Raw genomic sequence first — 23,292 nt, forward strand, 5'->3', positions numbered from 1 at the left:
GAATAAGAAAACAGCTCTGTGTATACCCTTGAGAATTGTGTGCCAAAAACAATGAAAATTTCTGCAAGGTCAAAGTTTGGCCTTGTCCAAAAATAAATAAATAAATCAATAAATCAAAATTAGTGAGTGTTGTGAAGGTTATTTGTTTAGAATTTGTTATCCCTCCGCATTAAGTTGTCTTTTGAATATATGTTGCCTTTTTCTTGGCGTTAAATGTACTCCACAGTTTTTTCACTGATCCTGCCTTGGAAAAAGATGCAGGAGTGTTTTGCTCCAGATACAGAGTTTGATGACCCCACTAGCTATTTGTTTCTGATATGAGAGTAGGCCACTGATGACAATCTCTGATAGCCCTCACAGCCTCTTCCGTGGACCAGGTGCCCTGAGCTGAGTGACCTAGATACAGCCCCCCAACCGAGAAGACTGGCATCCATGAGCAGCACCATCCACTGTGGCTGATCCAGACTCACCCCTTGTACAAGATGGGGGGGGGGGGGGGAGTCTGAAGCCACCAGCGAAGACTGTCCCCGAGCTAAGCCCGGAAGCAGCACAGGGTGATCCAGACTGTGCCTCCGAGGCAACTACATCGAGGGAGGCCACCATCCACCCCTCAGACTTGGAGGAAATCCTGCGCCTGAGGACACCGGGATACTAGAAGTAGGCAAATTTGAAATTGCAATTTGCTCACCCAGGCCTCCAGATGGAAGACCTTCCCCACAGAGGTGTTGAACAAGACACCAAGATAGTCCAGGTGCTGAGACAACCGGCTCTTTGCAAGGTTGACTACCATCCCAGCGACTGCAGAAACTCCACCACCTGAGCCGTGACCCGAGTGCACTCCTGGAATGACTTGGCTCAAATGAATCAGTCGTCCAGATAAGGATGAACAAGGATGCCTTCTTTCTGCAATGCCACTGCGACGACCACCACCACCTTGGTGAATGTCCACGGAGCTGTGGCCAGACCAAAGGGAAGTATACAGAACTGACAGTGTTGCCCCAAGATCGCAAAGCGCAGGAAGCGATGATGGGAGGCCCAAATAGGAATGTGTAAGTAGGCCTTGGTCAGATCGAGAGAGGACAGAAATTCCCCCGGCTGAACCACCAGAACCATAGACCGCAGAGTTTCCATGTGGAAGGAAGGCACATGAAGAGCCCTGTTGACTACCTTCAAATCCAGGATGGATCGAAAGGTCCCTTTGCCACCACAAAGTAAATCGAGTACGAACCTGTGCCCCAATCCAGCGGGGGAACTGGAACCACCGCATGAAGATCCAACAATCTTTGAAGGGTCTGGCGAAAGGCCTGCTGCTTCCACGCCACCTGTGAGGGAGAAGCAAGAAAACGATCTGGCAAGGACCGGGCAAACTCCACAGCATAGCCATCCCGGATCACTTCCAGAACCCAGTGATCGGACATGATGGCTGCCCATAGTGGATAAAAGTCTCTTAACCGGGCGCCCACAAGGAGTCATTGTGCAGGAGACCCATTGGGGGTGCTACCCGCATCCCATGAAAGGACTGCATGCGCTGGAAGAACCTGCCTCTTGAGAGCCCAGGAGACTGAAAAGAAGTAGCCCCTTGACCAGAGCAGAAACGGCAGAAATCACGCCCACGAGCAGCGCCGCCTCGAACCAGCGGCCTAGGCCTATCCTCAGGCAAACAAGGCACTTCAGAATCAGTGAGACTCTGAACCAACCAGCCAGGTCCTCACCAAGCATGAAGCCACAAGGTACGGCATGCTGCCACTCCTAAGGACAGAGTTTTGGCAGAAGCTTGCAAGGGGTCGTACATGGCATCCGAGAGATGATAAGCACCCAATTCAATTTTTGCAACTGCTTGCCTTAGCAAGTCCCAAGTCTCAGATTTAATCATCAAGTACATGCTGGGCCCAACGAAAACACGAGCCACCAGCCCGCCACACACAGCCGCCTGGACTGACAGAGCCCTCACATCAAAACTCTGTTTAAGGAGGGACTTCAAACTTACGCTCCTCCGGGTCCAGAAACTTGAAGTCTTGCAAAGTGCTGTGGTTGATTACAGGACTGTTTTCCTTATAATGGCTGCCAAGTTAAATAAGAAGGAAAACATTTCAAATATGAAGCGAGAGGAACCTTCTAACCATGTTACTAGGATCTGCCACACAGATAAGTAGGGAATGACCACTAGCCCCAAACTAGATATTAATTTCTATTTTGTGTATTCTGCCATTATCTGCAGAACCAAAAGATGTGCCTGGCATATGTTCTTGTTGAATGTTAGCTGAAGGCATGGCACAGTTTAGTACAAGGAAAAAGCATGGTTGCTGCTTGTTTTATAGATTCACAGCTCTTGGTTATATTGGACGTCAACTTTGACTTTTTTTTAGACACCATAACATATTCAACAGAGTATTTATGACCCCCCTGAAGCAGGTGACCTTGTGTTAGGTTTTTTTATCTGTTGGTGCTTTGTTAAGAAAGGACTGTGCTCTATAATTTTGCACCTGTGTGCTATAAGCCCCTTGACACAGTCCTACTTTTAGGAGACTCCCTCTGCAAGAACTAGTTACACTGGGACTGGGAACTTTTCACAAGACCAGTCTTCTCCACCTTTAAATGTAAAATTCATTTTATTTTTGCAGTATAAAAATCAGACAGCCTTAAAAGACTCAGGTAAATGAACAATGGCACAACAAGCAAATAAATAAATAAATAAAATAAAATAAATAAGGGAAGGGTGAGGAAAGGCGACTCACTATTAACTCTGCAATCCTTTGTCCTCTGAGCAGACCAACTCTCCATCCTCTGAGTCATCTTCATCCTCATCACCCATGTCCTGGGTGAAAGAACCTGACCTGGGACCTTTGCAGATCTTGAGATGCCTGGTGAGGTGGTATTTGGTGAGGAAAGCCTTGGAGCACTTCTCACAGACATAGTCCCGCTTCCCTTCATGGGAGTTGAGATGTTTTTTTAGGTGATTTGTCCTCCAGAACAACTTGTCACACTTAGGGCATTTAATCTGGCGTTCCCTAACAAGGAGAAAAAGAATGCTTTACATCTTTAATCTAGCTGAACATCAACAAGACACAAAAATATTAAACAGTAGGATGGGCCAAGGCTTAATATTCAATAATTATTTTTACCTCCTAGCCCATAATATCTAATTTCCTCAGGAGTTGTTCATGAGGTACTTTTTCAAATGCCTTTTGAAAATCCAGATACACAATATTGATTGGCTCATCTGTATCCATGTTTGTTCACGCCTTCAAAGAAATGTAGTAAGATCTCCCTTGACTAAGTCCATATTAACTTTGTCTCATTAATCCGTGTTTATGTATATGCTCTGTAATTTTGTTCTTTATGAATAGTCAATACTATTTTGCCTGGCCCTGACATCAGGCTCACTGATCTATAATTTCCTGGATCCTTTTTTTTTTTAGATAAAAAATGAACTTGCAGAGCTATTGTTAGTAATCTGTAATTTAAATTCTATCAGTACTCTGGGATGTATACCATCTAGTCCAGGCAATTTGCTACTCCTTAATTTGTCAAATTGCCCTATTACATCTTTCAAGTTTACAGAGATTTGTTTCAGTTTCTCTGATCCATCAGTATTAACTACCATTTCTGGCTCTAGTCTTCCTCGGTGAAGACTGAAATAAAGAATTCATTTAATTTCTCTGTTATCTTGAGCCGGTAAAAGAGATAACTTTAAACATCTGTCAGATCCATTCTCGTCAGTCTTTCTTCCGGAAGACCTAAATATGTATACTTTGGAGGAGAGGAGGGACAGGGGAGATCCGATAAAGACAACAGACATTTAAATACTTGAAAGGCATTAATGTAGAACCAAATCTTTTCCAGAGAAGAAAAAATGACTTAGGAGTAATATTAGGAAATTCTTTATTACGGAGAGGGTGGTAGATGCCTGGAATGTCCTCCCAAGGGAAGTGGTGGAAAGGAAAACGGTGATGGAATTCAAAAAAGCATGGGATAAAAATAGTGGATCTCTAATTAGAAAATGAAGGATGTAAATTAAAGAACTAAGGCCGGTATGGGACAGACTTGCACAGTCTGTGTCATTTCTTTGGTGATTCGGTGTAGGACGGGCTGAGATGGGCATCAATGGGAACTCCACTAACTTGGAACATGAGGATGTTACTGGCCAGACTTTACGTTAGATATCCTACAAACAACGGGATGGTTGGATAGGTTGGAGTGAGCTTGGATGGCAACTCCAGCATTTGGAATCTAGGACAACACCAGGTAGCTTTAACAGTCTAAGACCCAGAAATATCAAAGAGGAGACAAGTTAAGTTTAATCACTTATAGTATTTCTTAATGGGTATAACTTATGGGCAGACTATATGGACCGTTCAGGTCTTTACCTGCCGTCATTTACTATATTACTATTAGAGAATGACACGGTGACAAAATTCATCACCGTTCCCGTCATTTTCTAGTGTCTATTTGAACCTCGGTCCTTCTACACCAGCATTCTTCAAAGCAAAGCTTGAGGGTCAGTGGTTGTGGCCATTCATACTCTGATTCTTCCCTCTCTCTTTAAAGAATGACATGAAGATGGTTTCCCGCGGTTATCTGCAGGAACGGGAACGGTGATGAATTTTGTCACCGTGTCATTCTCTAATTACTATATCTCCTAATACACTTTATGACAAAGACCACTAACCAATTCTGTACCAGCCCTCTGGACCGATTCCATCCTCTTTATATCTTTCTGAAGGTGGGATCTCCAAAACTGCACATAGTATTTCAAATGGGGCCTCATCAGAGACTTATATGATGACATATCACCTCCCTTTTCCTACTGGCCATTCCTCCCCTTAGTACCCAAGCATCTTCATGGCTTTGACCACTGCTTTTTCTACCTGTTTTGCCATCCTGAGATCATGAGACACAATCACGCCTAAGTCCTGCTCTTCTTTCGTACACAGAAGCACTTTGCCTCCAGATACTATACCGTTCTGGATTTTTACAGCCCTAGTGCATGACCCTACATTTTTTTAGCATTAAATCTTAGTTGCCAATTACCGGACCATTCCTCAAGCTTTGCTAGATCCCACTATTACAGAGCTTTGCCAGACAATCCTTCTACAACATCACTGTAACTCTCTTTTTCTGGATTTAACTAAGGTCAAGCTGAAAGCCTTGCAGGTTCTTATGAACTCTGCAGCTAGTTTGATTAGTGGCATTTCTATAACAGCACACATTACCCCAATCTTGAAGCGGCTCCTCTAGTTACCTAAATTAAAACTTAGTTTTATAAACCAGATGATCAGCCAATTTAGAGCTCGACTCGGTTAACAATAAAAAAAAAAGGAAAAACACAAAAAGAACTAAAACGAGAGGTAGAAGTAATTAATTTCCAAAGTGTTTGGCGAACAGATTTGTCTTCAAAGCCTTCCTGAATGATAAGAAGGGGCCTAAGCTTCTGAACGAGAGCAAGTTATTCCAGAGCTCTATCAATTTGAAGGAGAAAGAATGACTAAATTGCTTAATAGATTTATTTTTATCCCTAAGAGAGGGAAAGGAAAGTTTTAATTTCTGAGAACTTCTGGCCAGGTGAGATCTACACACATTCCAGTCCAAAGGGACAAGAGTAAGGTGTTATCTTTGGTATACCAGATTTTGTACCAATTCTTCTGGAAGGATTATAAATCAAACAGAGAATTGCGTTCAGATGGTGCTATGAGACTCTTGGCAACTACTGAAGAAAGTGAGATAAGTAGCCACAAAATCTAAGATGTTTTCTGCCGCTGGAATGTCACTTTGGAATAAGCTATCGGGACATCTAAGATTCAGCACTGACCATTTTAGTTTCAGAAAGCTGTTAAAAACCAAGCTATTTGTGGACACCTATTTGTAGAGCTACTCAGCCTTCATATTAACATATTTCCAGGTAGATGTAACCTCTGTCTGACTCTGTGTTTGAGTCAATAAGTGGATTTCTAAGTGCCTTTGTTATTAATTGCATGGGCATTGTTCATTTGTTGGGTGCAATTTTTTTTTTTTTTAATTTAAAGAAAATATGTTTTACGGTACTGTAATTTAGTTTTAATTTTAGAAATGGAATTTTTGTTTTATACTCTGCAATTATGTATGTTTATTTTTTATGGAAACCTGTATAGAAATTTTTTAAATTAAATAAAGAGCCGGCCCAAGGACAGATCCCTGCGGCACTCCACTAACATCCTTTTCCTTCTAGCAAACTCCATTTACTCCTACCCTTTGTTTCCTTCCACTTACCCAGCTTTTAATCTGGTTTATCACTTTAGGGCCCATACTTAGGCATTCAGTTTATTTATCAATCGCCTATGTGGCATTGTGTCAAAGCTTTGCTAAAGTCCACTTACACCATGTCTAGCGCCCCTCCCATATTCAACAGTTTGGTCACCCAGTCAAAGAAATCAATCAGATTTGTCCGACAGGTGTACAGCGGCAACTGAGAAAGCAAAGAGAATGTTAGGACTCATTAGGAAAGGAATGAAGAACAAAACTAAGAATATTATAATGCCTTTGTATCGCTCCATGGTGGAACCACACCTTGAATACTGTGTGCAATTCTGGTCACCATATGTCAAAAACTATATAGTGGAATTAGAAAAGATTCAGAGAAGGGCAATGATAATATTAAAGGGGGTGAGATGACCTATATGAGGAAAGGGTAAAGTGGCTAGGGCTCTTTAGTTCGGAGAAGAGATGAAAGAGGTCTGTAAAATACTGAGTGGAGTGAAATGGGTAGATAAGAATCATTTGTTTACTCTCCAAAAATACTAGGACTAGGGAACATGCAATGAAGCTACTATGCAGTAAGTTTAAAAGAAGCCGGAGAAAATATTTATTCACTGGAATTCATTGCCAGAGTATGTGGTGAAAGCAGTTAGCTTAGCAGAATTTAAAAAGGTCTGGAAAAGTCATTATTAACATGGACTTGAGAAAATCCACTACTTATTTTTAAGATAAGCAGCCTAAAACCTGTTCTACTCTTTTGGGATCTTACCAAGTACTTGTGACCTGGGTTGGCCACTGTTGGAAACAGGATACTGGGCGCAGCCTAATGAGAAACAGGGAAACCACTTTCCTGTCAGTGCCTGAGTGCTGACAAATAAAGTATCTCACAGAAACCCCCAACCCAACATCTGTCCCTGCCTCCCCCCTCGCAAACATATTCCTAGTGACGTGGCAGGGAGAAGGTCGCGAAGCAGCTTGTTCAGAGCACAGCCACCGGTTTTGAGGCTTTCGAGGTATGTAAGGCGATTGGTGGTGGTCCGGTGCACAAAGGGATGGGAGGGCAGGATCTTAACTAGGGCTTATTTTCGGGGAAACACGTTAGCAATTGTAATTGTGAGCAGGAACTTTGAAAAGCATTACTCGAAAAGGTCCAGAGAAGAGCAACTAAAATGGTTAAGGGGCTGGAGGAGTTGCCGTACAGCGAGAGATTAGAGAAACCGGGCCTCTTCTCCCTTGAAGAGAGGAGACTGAGAGGGGACATGATCGAAACATTCAATATACTGAAGGGAATAGACTTAGTAGAGAAAGACAAGTTGTTCATCCTCTCCAAGGTAGTGAGAACGAGAGGGCACTCTCTAAAGTTGAAAGGGGACAGATTCCGTACAAACGTAAGGAAGTTCTTCTTCACCCAGAGAGTGGTGGAAAACTGGAACGCTCTTCCGGAGGCCGTTATAGGGGAAAACACCCTCCAGGGATTCAACACAAAGTAGAGAAAGACAGGATGTTCATCCTCTCCAAGGTAGGGAGAACGAGAGGGCACTCTCTAAAGTTGAAAGGGGATAGATTCCGTACAAACGTAAGGAAGTTCTTCTTCACCCAGAGAGTGGTGGAAAACTGGAACGCTCTTCCGGAGGCTGATATAGGAGAAAACACCCTCCAGGGATTCAAGACAAAGTTGGACAAGTTCATGCTAAACTGGTGAGACTGGACTCATTTGGAGCACTGGGGCCGCCACGTGAGCGGACTGCTGGGCAGGATGGACCATTGGTCTGACCCAGCAACGGCAATTCTTATGTTCTTATTACAGAACATATTGTTGTTATAATTTTCTCTCAATAAAAACTAAATATCTTTCTACCATGTTCAACCACATGTGCAGGAGTTCATTCAGTATTGCCAATGTACAGGAGACCCTCAATTCTACACTAAACTAACAGCAATTGGAGGCTGAGGACGTTGTGAAGACTTACTGTCTTTGGAGAACACTTATTATAGATCACTGTATCAAAAAGTGTGTGCCACGGCACGACACTGGCTAATTACTTACAGGACATGCCTCTTACCGCGAGACACATGTCCTGTAGTCAGCCTGTGCCTCTCCCCCTCCCCCAGCTGGAGGACATCCACGTGATGACGTCACGCATTCCCTCCAGTCGCAGCCCCGAGATTAGTGTGTCACAGCTTATAAGGTTATAGATAAACAACTTTGTTTACTCTGAGGACAAGCAGAATATGAAGTCTTTACTGAAGGGAGGATACATGTTGCCTTTAAGAACTGAGGCCTTTGTACTCCGATTCATTGCTGCAGGCCAAGCGAGACCACGTACCGCGAGTACTTTCAGTTTTTGCAAGTGCTAGTTATGCCTCGTGTCATGCTGCTTCTCAGCTTACCGGGTGTGAGTGAGTGCGTGCTGTTTGAGATCCTGCCTCCTCATAAACATCCTATCACAGAAGTCGCACTTGAGATTCTTCTCCCCTGTGTGGATCACCATGTGCGATGCCACATGAGCCTTCTGGGTGAAAGACTTGTCACACAGCCCGCATCGATAATTCTTCTGTCCTGTAAGTTAGAGGGAAGAGGCCAAAATTAGTCCTTTGAAAAACATAAAAAGCTATAAACCTGAGGAAGAGTGATGTGCAACAGAGAGGAAAGCTTGGACGAAGGGAATAAGAGAAACCATGGACAAACTCAACCCCATTCTGTTTTCCAGAAAAAAATCACCGTGAAAGTTTTAGGCAAATACAAGGCTTGGGTTTGATCTAAAATTTATAGCAGTACTTGTAAGCACATCAAAGAGGTTCTCAGAATCCTCCATAAAAGTAATGCAAGATGCCTCATCCTTCATAATCTCCTTACGTGATTCATGGCTGCATAAGAAACCTCAGACGCCCTCCATCTCACACTTGCCCTGCCTAACCCAAAGCCATATGACCCCCCCGCCCACAGCCCTTTCTTGGTGCATGAAGAGGCTTACCTGTATGTATCCAGAGATGGGTGCGGAGGTTGCTAGGGTCACTGAAAGCTTTACTGCAGAACTCGCACTTGTATGGCTTCATACCCATGTGGCCCATGAAATGGACATTGAGTTTGGTGGAAGAGGTGAAGGTGCGGGGGCACACGGAACACTTCCACTTCCTCTCCTTGCTCTGTCCCTGGACGTGACTACTGCTGCTGCAGCTGTGCCCCTGGCTAGGCAGGTTATTATGGATGTGGCTGCTCAGATGAGACTTGAAATCCGAACAGGTCATGCACTCCTTTCCACAGTGACAAACCCACCACACCTGTAACTCGGGCTCCTCAGGGACAGCTGTAATGCACCAGCACAACATTCTATCAGCACATAAGAACAACCCTTACACTCAGGCATAGTCTATGAATATAGCATCGTGTCTGTGTACAGCGCCGGCTAAAAGATACATGCTTATCACCTGTGATCTCTTTACCTTTCCTCTGAGCTCAGGACATTACAAAACATATTCATACAGCTGGTCTCAATTTAGGATAAACCCACACCTTAATCAGCTTTGTGCAAATTAAGCAGATAATGGGGATAAGACACATAAATGCAAGAAGGGCACAAGAGGGTATACACCACCAAGTCACCATTTGGTGGGGGGAATGGGTTCACCAAAAAGTTGCCGACAAAAGCAAAAGATGTGACGTTCATGAAATATAAAAGAATGCAAGACAAGGAACAAGAGAGATTACCAGATAAAACTGGACGATGTGGAGAGAGAAATAAGGCTGGCGAAGGCTCTGGTGGAAGCAAAGAAGGATGACAAGACTTTTTTCAGATATATCAGTGAAATGACAAAGATTAGAGTTGGAATTGAGAGACTGAAAGATATTAAGAACCGCTGCGTGGACAGTGATGAGGGGAAAGTAGAGTGCTTAAGGAAAGTCTGGGACTAGGGTCCCCATCGGCTGTTAAAGGTGCATCTGAAACGGAAGATGATATTACACTGTTTATGGAAGAAGGCATTTGTGAACAACTCAGTGGGCTAAAGTTAGGACATAAAGTGGTGATGGCAGAAGGTGGTAGTTAATGAAGTTTTCTCAAAGGTCAGAAAGTGCCTCCGGCATCTTTACTGGGGCTGATTCTATTCAACATTTTTGTGAGCAGCATTGCTGAAGGGTTAGAAAGAAAAATTTGCCCTTTGCAGATGACACCAAGATTTGCAACAGAGTGGACAGTATGAGAAAGGATCTACTAAATTTAGAAGAACGGTCTAATGTTTGGCATTTGAGATTTAATGCAAAGAAGTGCAAAGTGATGCACTTAGGGTGCAGAAATCCAGGAGGGGGTAAGAGACCTTGGGGTGACAGTGTCTGAAGATCTCAAGGCAGCGAAACAACGTGACAAGGCGGTGGCTGTTGCCCGAAGAATGCCAGGCTGCATAGAGAGGCGAAGCCAGCAGAACAAAGGTGTTGGTGTCCCTGTACAAGTCATTGGTGAGGCCCCCACTTGGAGCACTGTGTCCAGCTTTGGAGGCTGTATCTCTACAAGGATGTAAAAAGAGATGAGGAGATGAAAATGGTACAAGATGTGCAAGAAGAGACTGGAGGACTTGAATACGTGTATGCTGGAAAAAAGAAGAGGGAGAGGCGATATGATACAGAAACCTCTTTCAGAGACATAGGGGTAGTTGCTGGGAGGTAGACTCAGGAGTAATGTCACAGAGGAGAATGGTGGATGCCTGGAACACCCTTCTGAGAGAGGTGGTAGAGTCTAAAACTGTGAAAGAAAGAATGTGTGGGATGCTTCAATCGAAAGAAGATGCAACACAACATGGTTGTTGAGGGGTTACCTTGGGCAAGAATAGTGGGATGCTGGACAGACTTGTACGGCGAGAGACAGGTAAGGCTTTGACAGCTCCAGTGTGTTGATCATTTTATTGTCACATACGGTGAGAAGGAAAACTGTGCAGCTTAGGAGGGAAGGGAAATTGAATATGGTCAGTATCCCCATCATGTTTGGCTACCTATACGGCTGGCATGGCGGTGACTCCACAACCAGCATTTCAACCTGAGTGACCCAGCCCTATACGGAGTGATGGGCAAGGCTCTGGATACCTTGTTGGGCAGACTATGAGGGTCTTTTTCTGTCTATTCATGAGGGTCCTGCAGCCACACTTACCCAGCTGCCGAGCGTAATCCCTGCTATAGTAAAAGAGAAGCTCTTCCTCCGGGGCAATGTTTCGGGAGGTGCAGAAGAAGATTTTCCCATTGTGAGGATATGCAACCAGATTCTGCTCTGCCACACTCCTAATGCAGCCAAGGAAGAACAGAGGCAGAAACGGTGTGATGTCAATCGACTGGACATTCGCATCAAATGTGGTATGACTAGAAGTGCTTTTTACATTTAAAATATTTATGCTAAAGTTTATTATTCTGATTAATTTAAATAATAGCCACACTGGTTGGGCGGTTCTACTCTAGCAGACTGTGCTATCCCTTATAACATTTTCTCAGCAAATTCCTTCAACACAGAATTTCCCAGCCATCCCAGGGTTCATATGGATGTCAGCAAGGAGAGGAGGAGAGAGTGGATGCTGTGGATGGGAAGACTAGATGGGTTATTTGGCCTTTATGGGTCTATGTTTCTATTGGATTTGATTTAAACCCTGGTCCCAAGCAGCTCACTGAAAACGTTTTAAAGGATTATAAAATGAGAAACCTATAGCTCTAGTAATTCTCACAGCAGTGGAACATGCTTTAAATTTTTATCTGAGGAAGAAGGGGTTACCTAAACATAAACAACATTAAGTTAGTCCAATAAAAAAGTTACTATTGCGTTTCTTTCTATTGGCTAATGTGTAGAAATAAAACAAAGAAAGAGTTGTATCAACCAAAATTTAAATGCATCAGGATAGCAAGATAAACTTCTTATAAAGAAAATCCACTTTTTCATTAGCGTATCCCTTTAAAAGGTAACTAGAGAAATGGCTCACAGTATCAGGTTCATTATGCCCTGCTGCCTGTAACCCAGAGGACAGCTACTGCTGCAAGTACAGACTTGTAGAGTACACCATTCGTGCCCAAAATGTACCCCTACATCAGCAGGTGGTACGTGGCAACTCCCCAGCCCAAACCGTGACCTTTCCCTCTGGCCCACTGTCACCACACCAAGATCACTGCCAAGTGTGTGGCAGCAGTTTAAGTACTAAAAAGAGCAAGTTAGACATGTGGAACCCTTCTGCTATGCACGCCACCGCTAGCTCCTCTGGCCCTGCCCTGCAATGTAGGTAGTTTACATCATAGAGTCTGGGATCAATGCCACGTGCAGAGAAATGATCCTGCTGTTCTTACCACGGCTACTACCACCACAGCTCACCCAGGAAGAGGATAAGCAGAAGGGAGGGAAGAAAGAGAGATAGCAAACGAGGAGATGTGGCAAGACGGGGAAGGGGAGAAGATGCTACATGGGAGAGAGAAAAAATGCTGTGTTGAGAGGGAAGGGGAAGAGAAATTTGTTTGACTTAGGGGCTACTTGGCTTTAAGTGTCACTTACCTGGCTTTGCGTACAAACATCATCCAGTTACAGGTGCTCTCATCACTGGTGGTAATACAGAACTGAAGTATGCCATCATGGTACATCTGTGAGCAAAGTCAATAAACACTCCTCAGTAAAGAAAGTGCACCAAGGAATGGAGCCTTTCCTGTTCTGTCTCATGGGAACAGCTAAATGAGTCTAGTGGATCTGCTCTTACACATGTACAAGACCCCAGTCGGCTGGGAATAGATTCGGCATCAAAAATGAGAACTATCTGAGGCACACAGTTTTCAATTGGATTGCAACTCTATACAGATTTGCTGTTTCTTAATTAAGCACAACAAACAATTATTGCTAAGTTTTCAATTCTTGGTTTGAATGGTTCGATCCGCTGCCTCAGCACTCTGAGGTTCTGGGTTCAATCCCAGTCCTACTCCTTGTTATCCTGGGCAAGTCATTTCACCCTCCTCTGTCAAGCGGGACAGATAGGATATAAGTGGTATATAAATAACAAAATTAATTAATGGAGTAAGAACACAGACAGATAGGGGTCTGCAACAGAGAGCTGCACGAGAATGGGGATTGCAAGAATCCTGCAGTATGGAATTTTCCATGGGATTCCCACAGGAATGTAAGAATAGCCAAAATCTCTGATGACTCCAGAATGAGGCTTAAAAAGCAGTGAGAAGGGCAACTGGAGCACCAGAATGAGGCTTGGAACGCAAGGAGAGAGGCACTTGGAACACCAGACTTGAGGTGTAGAGCACTCGTTGGTTGAATAGTGAATACCATCCAAAAAAAACACAGGAGGCTGTTGAGATTGGGAGGAAACAGAGGGCCGCGAGCAAATAAACAGCAGCTTCAACTCCTGCGGGTTTGGGTGGGGATGGAATGGATCTTATAGCAGGTAAAGGATGGGTGAAATTTCTGTCCCCATGCAATCATAATCTTACACATGAATATGAACAGAATAGTGGAAACCCAAACCAGAAAAAGAGTGGGGAAGGGATACCGTCAACCAACTTCAAGGATAATCAATTTATTGAGAACATAGAAATAACTAAAACATATACAAAGAATTAATAGAAGCCTAACATGATCCATGTTTCGGCGTAAAAACCTTCCTCAGGGGTGTATAAATGAGGAAGGCTTTTCAAGCCAAAACACGGACCGTGTTGGGGTCCTGTACAAAAAGACTCTGTTAGGCTTGTATTATTTCTTTGTATATGTTTTAGCTATTTCTATGTTCTTTTGATCATCTTTGAAGTTGGTCGACTGTGACCTTTTTCTGGTTTGGGTTTCCAAGAACAATCATCACAGCACCATTTCGGCTCCCATCATTCTACACTTCTAGTCTCTTGTACATATATTAATTTACATAAAAGCATTCACAAACAAATATGTCTTCACCATAACCAGCTATTACTCATTCCCCCAATGCAAATTAATCACATTTTCTCCCAAGCAGTCTGTTATTGAGAAAGACATGGGGGAAGCCACCAGGGCTGTGGAGTCGGAGTCGAGGAGTTGGAGGAAATTTCGGGTACCTGGAGCCGGAGTCAGAAGTACAAAAAACTGAGGAGTCGGAGTCGGAACATTTATCTACTGACTCCATTTATGAACTTGGCATACCAATCACGAGCGATTCTTTCAGCTATAGCACCCACTATATACACAGCACAAATGTTGCGAGCAGCTTCTGCGGCCTTAGAACCTTGATTAAAAGCAAAAAGAAGGTGGTGTCAAAAATGCTCATTTCTCTCAATTTGACATTCCATTTTAACGATCTGAAAATTAACCAGTGCTGTGGAGTCGGAGTCGGAGGAAATTTCGGGTACCTGGAGTCGGAGTCTGAAGTACAAAAAACTGAGGGGTCGGAGTCGGAACATTTATCTACCGACTCCACAGCCCTGGAAGCCGCTGCTTGCCCTGGATTGGCCACTGTGAGAACAGACTACTAGACTTGATGGACCATTAGTGTGACCCAGTAAGACTATTCTTATGTTCTTAAAACAGAAATGTTGCAAGGTAGAACAAAATCTAAGATAACCTGGCAACTTGTTCCATGCAGCAGAAAAAGCACAAGCTGATGTACAGTGTTCAGAGCTGGAACCAGCAAACGTTGCTTTGCATCTGTAAAACAGTCATTATTATGATGTACAAACCTTCCAAATATGGCAGGCTGTCTTGTCCGTCCACTCAGGGACATCCACAGATGAGTGTTCCTCCCCAATCAGAGGTCCAAAGCAAGTTCGGACTGGGATGGTTTCCTGAGCCCACACACCTGTTAGCAAGGATACGTGCAAATATCACAGTGGGATGGATAGCTCAGAAGTTACACTGGGCACTTGCATCGGATATTACAAGTCTCTCTTCAATCCCACAGCAAATAAAAGCGACATTCCTTTATCTGCCTGTCTTTTAGCTCTAAGAAAGTTCAAAAGCGGCATTCCAGTTAGATCAGGGGTGTCAAAGTCCCTCCTCGAGGGCCGCAATCCAGTCAGGTTTTCAGGATTTCCCCAATGAATACGCACGAGATCTATTTGCATGCACTGCTTTCATTGTATGCTAATAGATCTCATGCATATTCATTGGGGAAATCTTGAAAAGTCTACTGGATTGCAGCCCTTGAGGAGAGACTTTGACACCCCTGAGTTAAATGGTTCTAGAAACAGACAAAGGTGACTTAGTCTAATTCCGTAAGCTACCTTTCCTTAGAGTTACCATATGGCTCCAGAGAAAGGAGGACAGATTGGGACATCCAAGTTTTACTTTCAATTCAAGACGTATCAATCCGTCCTCCTTTTTTCTGGAGCCATATGGTAACCCCACCTTTACTTTCCCCAGCAGGCGCTACTCCTATCATTAGGTCGCAATAAGCAAGGTTACCACACGAGAAAAGAACAGCTTTGTCCTATCTCCAGAGCTTTAAAATCCACTTACACTGCAAAAGGAAATTAGATCCTATAGGGAAAAAAACCAAGAGAATGGGGGGAGGAAAGGGTGGCTCACAGCACAAAAGTACGTTGAATAGGGTACACTCTGTTACCCATACATTTGAATCAGAAACTATCACAGGCTGCTTACCAATGTCACTGCTCACAATGGACTGGCGGAGGAGAAGCTGCTTAGGAAGGGAAAGCCTGGCCCGGCTCTCTATGGGAGTGTCAGGAATGAAAGTGACAGGTCCGTGATCCGGGCAGTCTGATGGATATGCCCTGTCACACAACGTACACCCTACAACGAAGAATGAGGCCATAAGAAGCAGCGCTGCGCCATATTGAGAGGGGTGCGCTAGCTTTGCATCCTGGTGCTTCATTTGGTGGGAAGGACAATTGTGGATGGTGGTGCATGTGTGGAGACGGTGGAGACGAGGACTGTGTCTGGGACAAGCAGAGAATCCCTAAGGGAGGGGAAGTGACTGCAGGGTTTGAATAGGCAAACTGGATGGTCTTTGTACACTTCCCCCTCTGGATTCACGGTTTCCATATCTACGGATTTGATTATTCGCGGTTTTAAAACAAAAAATGCTTTTTCATTTTTTGGGCTATTTTAAGCCATATAAGCCCCCCCTTAAGCCTTGCCTAGTGGTCTAGCGGGTTTTCGGGGCAGGAGTGATCTTCCCACGCTCCTGCCCCGTGCAGATCGCTCACAGGAATTGGCTGCCTTGAGCTCCTGTAGTCTCTAGCCATTTCCTGTGAGCGATCTGCACGGGACAGGAGCGTGGGAAGCTTGCTCTTGCCTGAAAGCCCGCTAGATCACCAGGTAAGGCTTAAGGGGGGCTTTCAAGGCTTAAAATAGCCAGGGGAAGCAGTGGTTAGGGGCCCGAATATTCTTCACGTTTTTTTTTAATATTCGCAGGCCGGCTCTGCTCCTAACCACCGCGAATACGGAGAGGGAAGTGTATGCCATTATGCTTAATCTTTTACAGTGTCCTGTTCTTTTCCTATCCTTCCTGGTCTTGTATGAGAATGTAGAATACCACCCTCCCCCCCCTGCCGCTTTTATCATGAAGTCTGGCATACAGTAGGTCTGGCACTAGCAGGTAACATCACCATTGTCACCAAAATTCACCTCTTCCTCCAAGGACACTACCCGGACCCTTGTAATCTCATGCTTAGGACTTCTGCAATTTACTTCCAACAGGTCTCCCACTAAACCGCCTCCCCCCCCCCCCCCTGCAATCTGTGCAAAATTCTGCTGCACGACTTATCTTCTGCCAACCTCACTAGACTCACCTCACCCCCTCCTCTGATCACTTCACTGGCTCCTTTTCCACCTTCGCATCCAGTTCAAACTCCCATGACTAACCTACAAGTGTGTTCGCTCTGCAGCCCCTCAGTATCAAAAACTCCATTCCTCAGATAAGTTGCTTTTATCTGTACCCTTCTCCTCCTCTGTCAATTCCAGATTTCATTCCTTTCCTCTTACCCGAGTCTGTGCATCATGGCCCTTCCCTTCCTCAAAAGGATGGTTCATAACCCTACTCCCCTCTGCTCACAACCCTAGCCAGCAGTTTAACCACCACCCCTGTCTGTCTTGATTGATTAGATTGTAAGCTCACTCGAGCAGGGACTGTCTCCTTCGTGGCACTATGGAGCATTGTGTACATCTGGTAGCGCTTTAGAAATAATTAATGTGCAGGGTAACACTTAGCAGTAGACATCGTAATCAGCAGAACTCCCAATTGGATCACACAAACAGAACTAGGAATAGAACTCGGCATCTTTAGCTATAGCCATTCTAATACCAACACTGGACTAATTCAAAAAGCGGGCAAGAACAATTGACCACATCAGTCAAAACTGCTTTAACATTTTATTCCTGGAGAATGGCACGGGGACAAATTTTCCCCCCGTGGGAACTCAATTTCCCTGTCCCATCCCTGCACAAGCCTCAAACACTTTAAAATCCAAAGGGTTCCTTTTACAAAGGTGCACCAACGCCTGCATGTTAGTCTATGGACGTGTTAGCACAGGGGTAGGGAACTCCGGTCCTCGAGAGCCGTATCCAAGTCGGGTTTTCAGGATTTCCCCAATGACTATGCATGAGATCTATTTGCATGCACTGCTTTTCAATGCATATTCATTGGGGAAATCCTGAAAACCCGACTGGAATACGGCTCTCGAGGACCGAGTTCCCTACCCCTGGAGCGGTTAGTGCATATTTATTTAGCGTGCACCTTCGTAATACAGGAGGTAAGTGTTCGAGGCTTGTGCAGTTAAGGAATGGGACAGGGACAGGGAAAAATTTGTCTAGTGCATGTTTTCCAAAGCGTCCGGTTCCTTCTCTTATTTCCTCAGTGGAGTATGTAATTCCGCTGGTGCGCCCTTCTCCTACTCACATATTGTGAACAAAGTAGCCATGTTTTCCTTATTAGAAGTGGAGTCTTCCATCTGCAGAGAAGATGGCACATAGGTGAGATTTTCCGAGGACACGTCCACGTGGCTTGGTGCCATGGAGACTTCCTGGGTTACCGAAGACACGGTCACTGGCTCAAGGTTCATACCAACTCCATGGAGAGAGACAGATGTCAGAGATGAAAGTGGGTGAGAGGTCGAGAGGGCCACACTCACAGAGTTTGTGCTCATGGCCACAGTGTGAATTGAATCATGGCGCCTGCTTTCCGAGATGCTCACCCGGCCGGCAATATGATGATCCAGGGTACTGCCATGAACTGAAAGAACACTCCCATGTCCCACGGAATCCGACGCCAAGTTTCTGCTCACAGAGTCCACTGCTAACGGTTCATGATTTCGGGAGCCAGATGGCATTTGCTGATGGTCCCCCGTTACACTATCTATAGTAAGCTCTTCTGTCATGCGATCGGCTGCGATTGGACTAGTTACCCTGGAAACATTCTCCATGGATATTCCAGAATCCAGGGGCACTTCGTGGCCGTCGCTGGGATGCAAGTGGCCTCCATGGGTGCCCACGGAGCGGGAGTCCAAAGACACAATCCCTGCTTCCAGGCCCACAGTTCCATTAGGCTGGTAGGGATCCAGGGAAGAAGGATTACTAGGGATAGATAAGCCTGGTCCATTATCCACATTGAGAGAACTGGGATGAATATACTGTGGTGGTGGTCTGTCAGCCAAGTAAGACAGGATACCTAATTGAAGGAGAAGTAAGAATATTAATTTGGTTCAGAAAGTGGGAACATTTCAAAAGCAGCGAATTAAATTATCCAATTTGTTTAAGGAGATTTTCCATCATCCAAAAGCAAGATATGACTTTCATAAAGTATGTACCAAAGCAAACGCATATACCTCACAAGTTTCAAGTTTATTCAAATTTGATTAATCGCTTTACATAAAATTCTAAGCGATTTACAATTAAAATGGGGGGGGGGAGGGGAGATACAAGTAACTGTATAAAACAAAGACGCCAATTGACGAACTGGAACGATGGGAAAAAGGGAGAACTACAATTTGTATAGGAAAGAAACATAAAAAGGGCAGAACGAGAGGAGAGGGAAGAAAGCCGAAAGGGGGGGGGAAAAAAAAATAAAATCATGTTTAACATTGCCAAGAGTGAGGCGATATTAAAGGTTCAGAGATATGTCAGAATTAGAATTCCAAATGCATTTTCAAAAAGAAGACATTTAAGAGATCCTTTAAATTTGTTGCTACTTTTTTCTTCCCTTACGCCATTGTTTTGAAGTGGTTAAAGTGTGTGTGTACATTTTTGTTGGAAAACTGGCTTGTATGCATGCAACTGAAAATGGTACTCATTATGAAGCTCCTTCTCTTCCGCAATCACACATAGAACAACATATAAAATACTAATCCTTGCACACAAGATCCATTACAAATTTCTTTGGCAGGATACTGCAATCTAGTCGCCTCTTCCCAATATATTTTCCTGGACACTACCGTAACTCAGTTTCCAGGGCATTTAAGGACTTAAAAACCTTTCTATTTCAGTATGATTTTGGAGACTAGTAAAGTGCGTTGAGGATCAGTTTGCAATGGCAGCTGATACTGGTCTGGAGCCAAAGCTATGTATCTGTTTATGTATTCTTACTTCAGAAATGTGACTTAAGACTTTTTTTGTCTATAAAATCCAGAGTGGTATAGAACAGGTACAAGTGGACTGATTTTTTTACTCCATCAGAAATTACTTGATGATGTTATAGGGAAATAGTTTTTAAAACCAATAGGAGGAAATATTTTTTCACTCTGAAAATAATTGAGCTCTGGAACACATTGACAGAGGATGTGGTAAGAGCAGAGAACGTAGCTGGTTTTAAAAAAGGTTGGAACAAGTTCCTGGAGGAAAAGTCCATAGTCTGCTATTGAGACAGAAATGGGGAAGCCACTGCTTGCCCTGGGATCAGTAGCATGGAATGCTGCTACTCTTTGGGATTCTGCATGGAATGCTGCTATTATTTGGGTTTTTGCAGCCTGGATTGGCCTCCGTGAAGACAGGATATTGGGCTAGATGGACCATTGGTCTGACCCAGTAGGACTATTTTTATGTTCTTTTTTTTCCCTCTTCTTAACTATTTTTATACTAAATATGCCTTTGTACAAATTTTCTACTGCCCGATTGTTTTATATTTTGTAAAGAGCTAGGAAGGCTACGCCATATGGTTCAAATCAAAATGAAACTTGGAATCTGCAGCTGTAAGCCAACATCCTTGCTCTAATCTCTCTACTGAATTCAGCCTCTTTTCAAGTCATCCTGGAGTAGATGGTATGGGCAGACAGAATGAATACGCCATATGAGCTATTTATTCACCATCACTCTCTATATTTTGCTCACCAGCAAATTGCCATCATGAGTAATCTGCAAAGTGCCCGAGGACAGATTACAGGACAATTATGAACCTTCAATATCTGCTCTAGATGGACATTTACATAGCAGACGGGTTATGATCACCTGATGTCTTGTGAAATTTAATTTAATTTAATTCTTATATACCACTAATAACCGTGAGGTTTCTAAGCGGTTTACAAAAATGATGCATTAAAGATACAATAAATAAAAACTAAATAAATAAGATAGGTACTTGGAAATTCCCTAACTGTCCCAAAGGCTCACAATCTAACTAAAATACCTGAAGAAACAGTATGAAAAATAAAAATAAAAAGACAGAGGTAGAGATAGAGATAGAAATGAAATATTCCACAAGTAATGAATAAATAATTTAAAGATAGAATTAAAATAATAATTAAAGTAAACAAAATAGAGATAAAATAAGCATAGAGAGAAACAGAAACACACTCCAAAAAGCATCAAGATCTTTGACTTGTAATTATTACGATCATTTAACACCAGATCTTAAATGCCTTTCCGGAATACATCATATCCCTATCCCTCTCCATACCCACCTCCATCTCCACCCCAATTCACATCAACCACCATTCCCATTCTATTCTTTTTTTTTTTTTTGTAACTGTTTATTTATGACAAGAGAAAACAGCACAGCAAAACATCAGGAATATCCAACAACAATACAGGCAGGCAATCTGCAGATCAACAAATCTCCTGATGTCACCCCCCACCCCCTCCCCCCCTAGTGACAGCACCCTGCTCCCCCCAAAAACCCAAGAACACCACCAATAGGCACACTTACACCCCAACGTGAGGAAAAGTAGAAAAATCAGAAAAGAAGTGGACCAAAGGTCACAGACCCCCAATAAGAACCCCAAGAAGACAAACCCCACAAAACCCATCCGGCCGAAGCCAATAACTCAGCTGACAACAGAACTATTCATCCCCAAACCCTCCATTGCCAGGTATCTCCCCCAAATATCATGATATTGCTGCCATTTTCTAGTCAACAGGGCCGAGAGCTGATATTTCTCACACACCCATCCCAATTTCTCTCGCACCAGAGCCAAAGTAGGTGAAGCAGTACTGCGCCAGTGTTGAGCCACAGTCAGCCTAGCCGCTGTAAAAGCCAAGCGCACCAATCTATCCTGGGTGTCATCTACCCCTCCAGAGGGAAACCCCAATAAGGCCACCTCAGCTCTTTTCGCGAGAGGCACTTGAAGGAGAGCCCCCACATACTTAAACACCTGGCTCCAGAAATCTTGAATGGAGGGGCAACTCCACCACATATGAAAGAATGTTCCCCGCTGCCCACATCCCCTCCAACAGAAGTCTGTGCCCGTAGCGGACATCTTGCTCAGAGTCACTGGGGTGAGATACCAGCGCACCAGCATTTTAAGCGCATTCTCCACCAACATAGGGGCCACAGCTAAATGATGTATCCTAGACGAAATAGTTTCCCACAGAGATGCCTCAAACACCTGCCCCAAGTCCCCTTCCCAAGCCAGTAAATACGGAGGCTTCCGGTCTTTATCCTGATGCACCCATTTATACAGCAGCGAAATGCAACCTCTACGCACTGGGGTCCCCAAAAGCTGCTCAAAGTCGGAACAGCTATCCCATTCTATTCTTTAACTGCCGTCAACCCCAGTTCCGATGGCTACCATCTGGGTCATTTCTAAAGCGCTGAGTAAAAGTAATGGCTCCAAGAGGTTGCCTGATGTGATGCTGAGAAGGCTATAAAGAAAGTCCGTTTTACATTATCCTGGAGAACATTACATCACATATCAGGCTCCCTTCAGGGACCCGTTTACTAAAGTACAGTAGTTGTTCAAAGTAGGTTTTAAGGAGAAATTAGATTATTACCTGCTAATTTACTTTCTTTTAGCTTCTCCAGACCAGTAGAGGTTAATCTTTACGAATGGGATTTTCCTCCAAGTCTTGGGGTCGATGGCAGCGTTCCTGGATGTTGTGTGGTGGGCCCACATGTCTCTTCAGCACCACACAACATCCAGGAACGCTGCCATCGACCCCAAGACTTGGAGGAAATCCCATTCGTAAAGATTAACCTCTACTGGTCTGGAGAGTGCTAAAGAATGTATGTTTTTTATTTATTTATAAAATTTACTCATTATTATCAAGCATATCATCTTGTACAGAAAGCGAGAGACTCGGATAGGGGGTCTTTTCTTTGTATTTGTAGAACCAGCTCACTTGACTGCTTTCTTTTCTTCGAAACGTCTGTACCCATGCAATAATTAATTAGCTCTCTTTTCAGTAGCAGTTTAAGTGATTTTCTTTGTTAATATATTCTTTAATTTCTACTCTGGATCCCAATTTGAGGACTAGTGTGTGATTAAGATATGATGTTTATTTTTTTTCTAAATATTTTGATTTATTTTCAGGTTTGAAAGTAAATAATAATATTATGTAATGGACGTTAAAAATGTCTTACTGCAGGATAAAACTCGCTAATATAAAACTCTTTTCCCGACCTCCCCCATTCTCCCTCCCTCCTCTATCAAGTTCGGTTAAATTTGTTATATAGCTGATAAATTGTTAAATCTGCTCTCAACGCGGATCCTAAGTTAACTGATGTAAACCGCCTAGAACTCGCTGGGTATGGCGGTATATAAGAATAAATTATTATTATTATTATTAATATGTGTTAGCAGCAGACCCTTACAGAGCTCTGAGAAAGCGAAGTTTCTCCGCTTGTCTGGTCCTTCAATCCAAGCCTTTAATAGGGTGACTGACACCTATGTATGACCTATGACATTCTGCACCA

At 43.7% G+C, this 23,292-nt stretch overlaps 1 protein-coding gene across 2 annotated transcripts in view; it reads right to left on the reverse strand.

The window, feature by feature from the left end:
- Window positions 1-2,590: 2,590 nt before the first annotated feature.
- PRDM4 (PR/SET domain 4) overlaps window positions 2,591-23,292 on the reverse strand; it is a 33,090-nt gene continuing 12,388 nt past the window's right edge. The window contains exons 4-11 of one of the 2 annotated variants that reach the window (XM_033950700.1): window positions 18,070-18,837; window positions 15,813-15,962; window positions 14,891-15,009; window positions 12,744-12,829; window positions 11,370-11,497; window positions 9,207-9,539; window positions 8,623-8,791; window positions 2,591-3,008 (exon numbers count right to left, since the gene is read on the reverse strand). In XM_033950700.1, coding sequence (XP_033806591.1) covers window positions 2,738-3,008; window positions 8,623-8,791; window positions 9,207-9,539; window positions 11,370-11,497; window positions 12,744-12,829; window positions 14,891-15,009; window positions 15,813-15,962; window positions 18,070-18,837 — 2,024 coding nt within the window. In that variant the 3' untranslated portion in view covers window positions 2,591-2,737. The remainder of the gene's footprint in view (window positions 3,009-8,622; window positions 8,792-9,206; window positions 9,540-11,369; window positions 11,498-12,743; window positions 12,830-14,890; window positions 15,010-15,812; window positions 15,963-18,069; window positions 18,838-23,292) is intronic. The other variant, XM_033950701.1, reaches the window with a different exon arrangement.

Source organism: Geotrypetes seraphini, chromosome 7, assembly GCF_902459505.1.
Source record: "Geotrypetes seraphini chromosome 7, aGeoSer1.1, whole genome shotgun sequence".
In the NCBI taxonomy this organism is placed as follows: domain Eukaryota; kingdom Metazoa; phylum Chordata; class Amphibia; order Gymnophiona; family Dermophiidae; genus Geotrypetes; species Geotrypetes seraphini.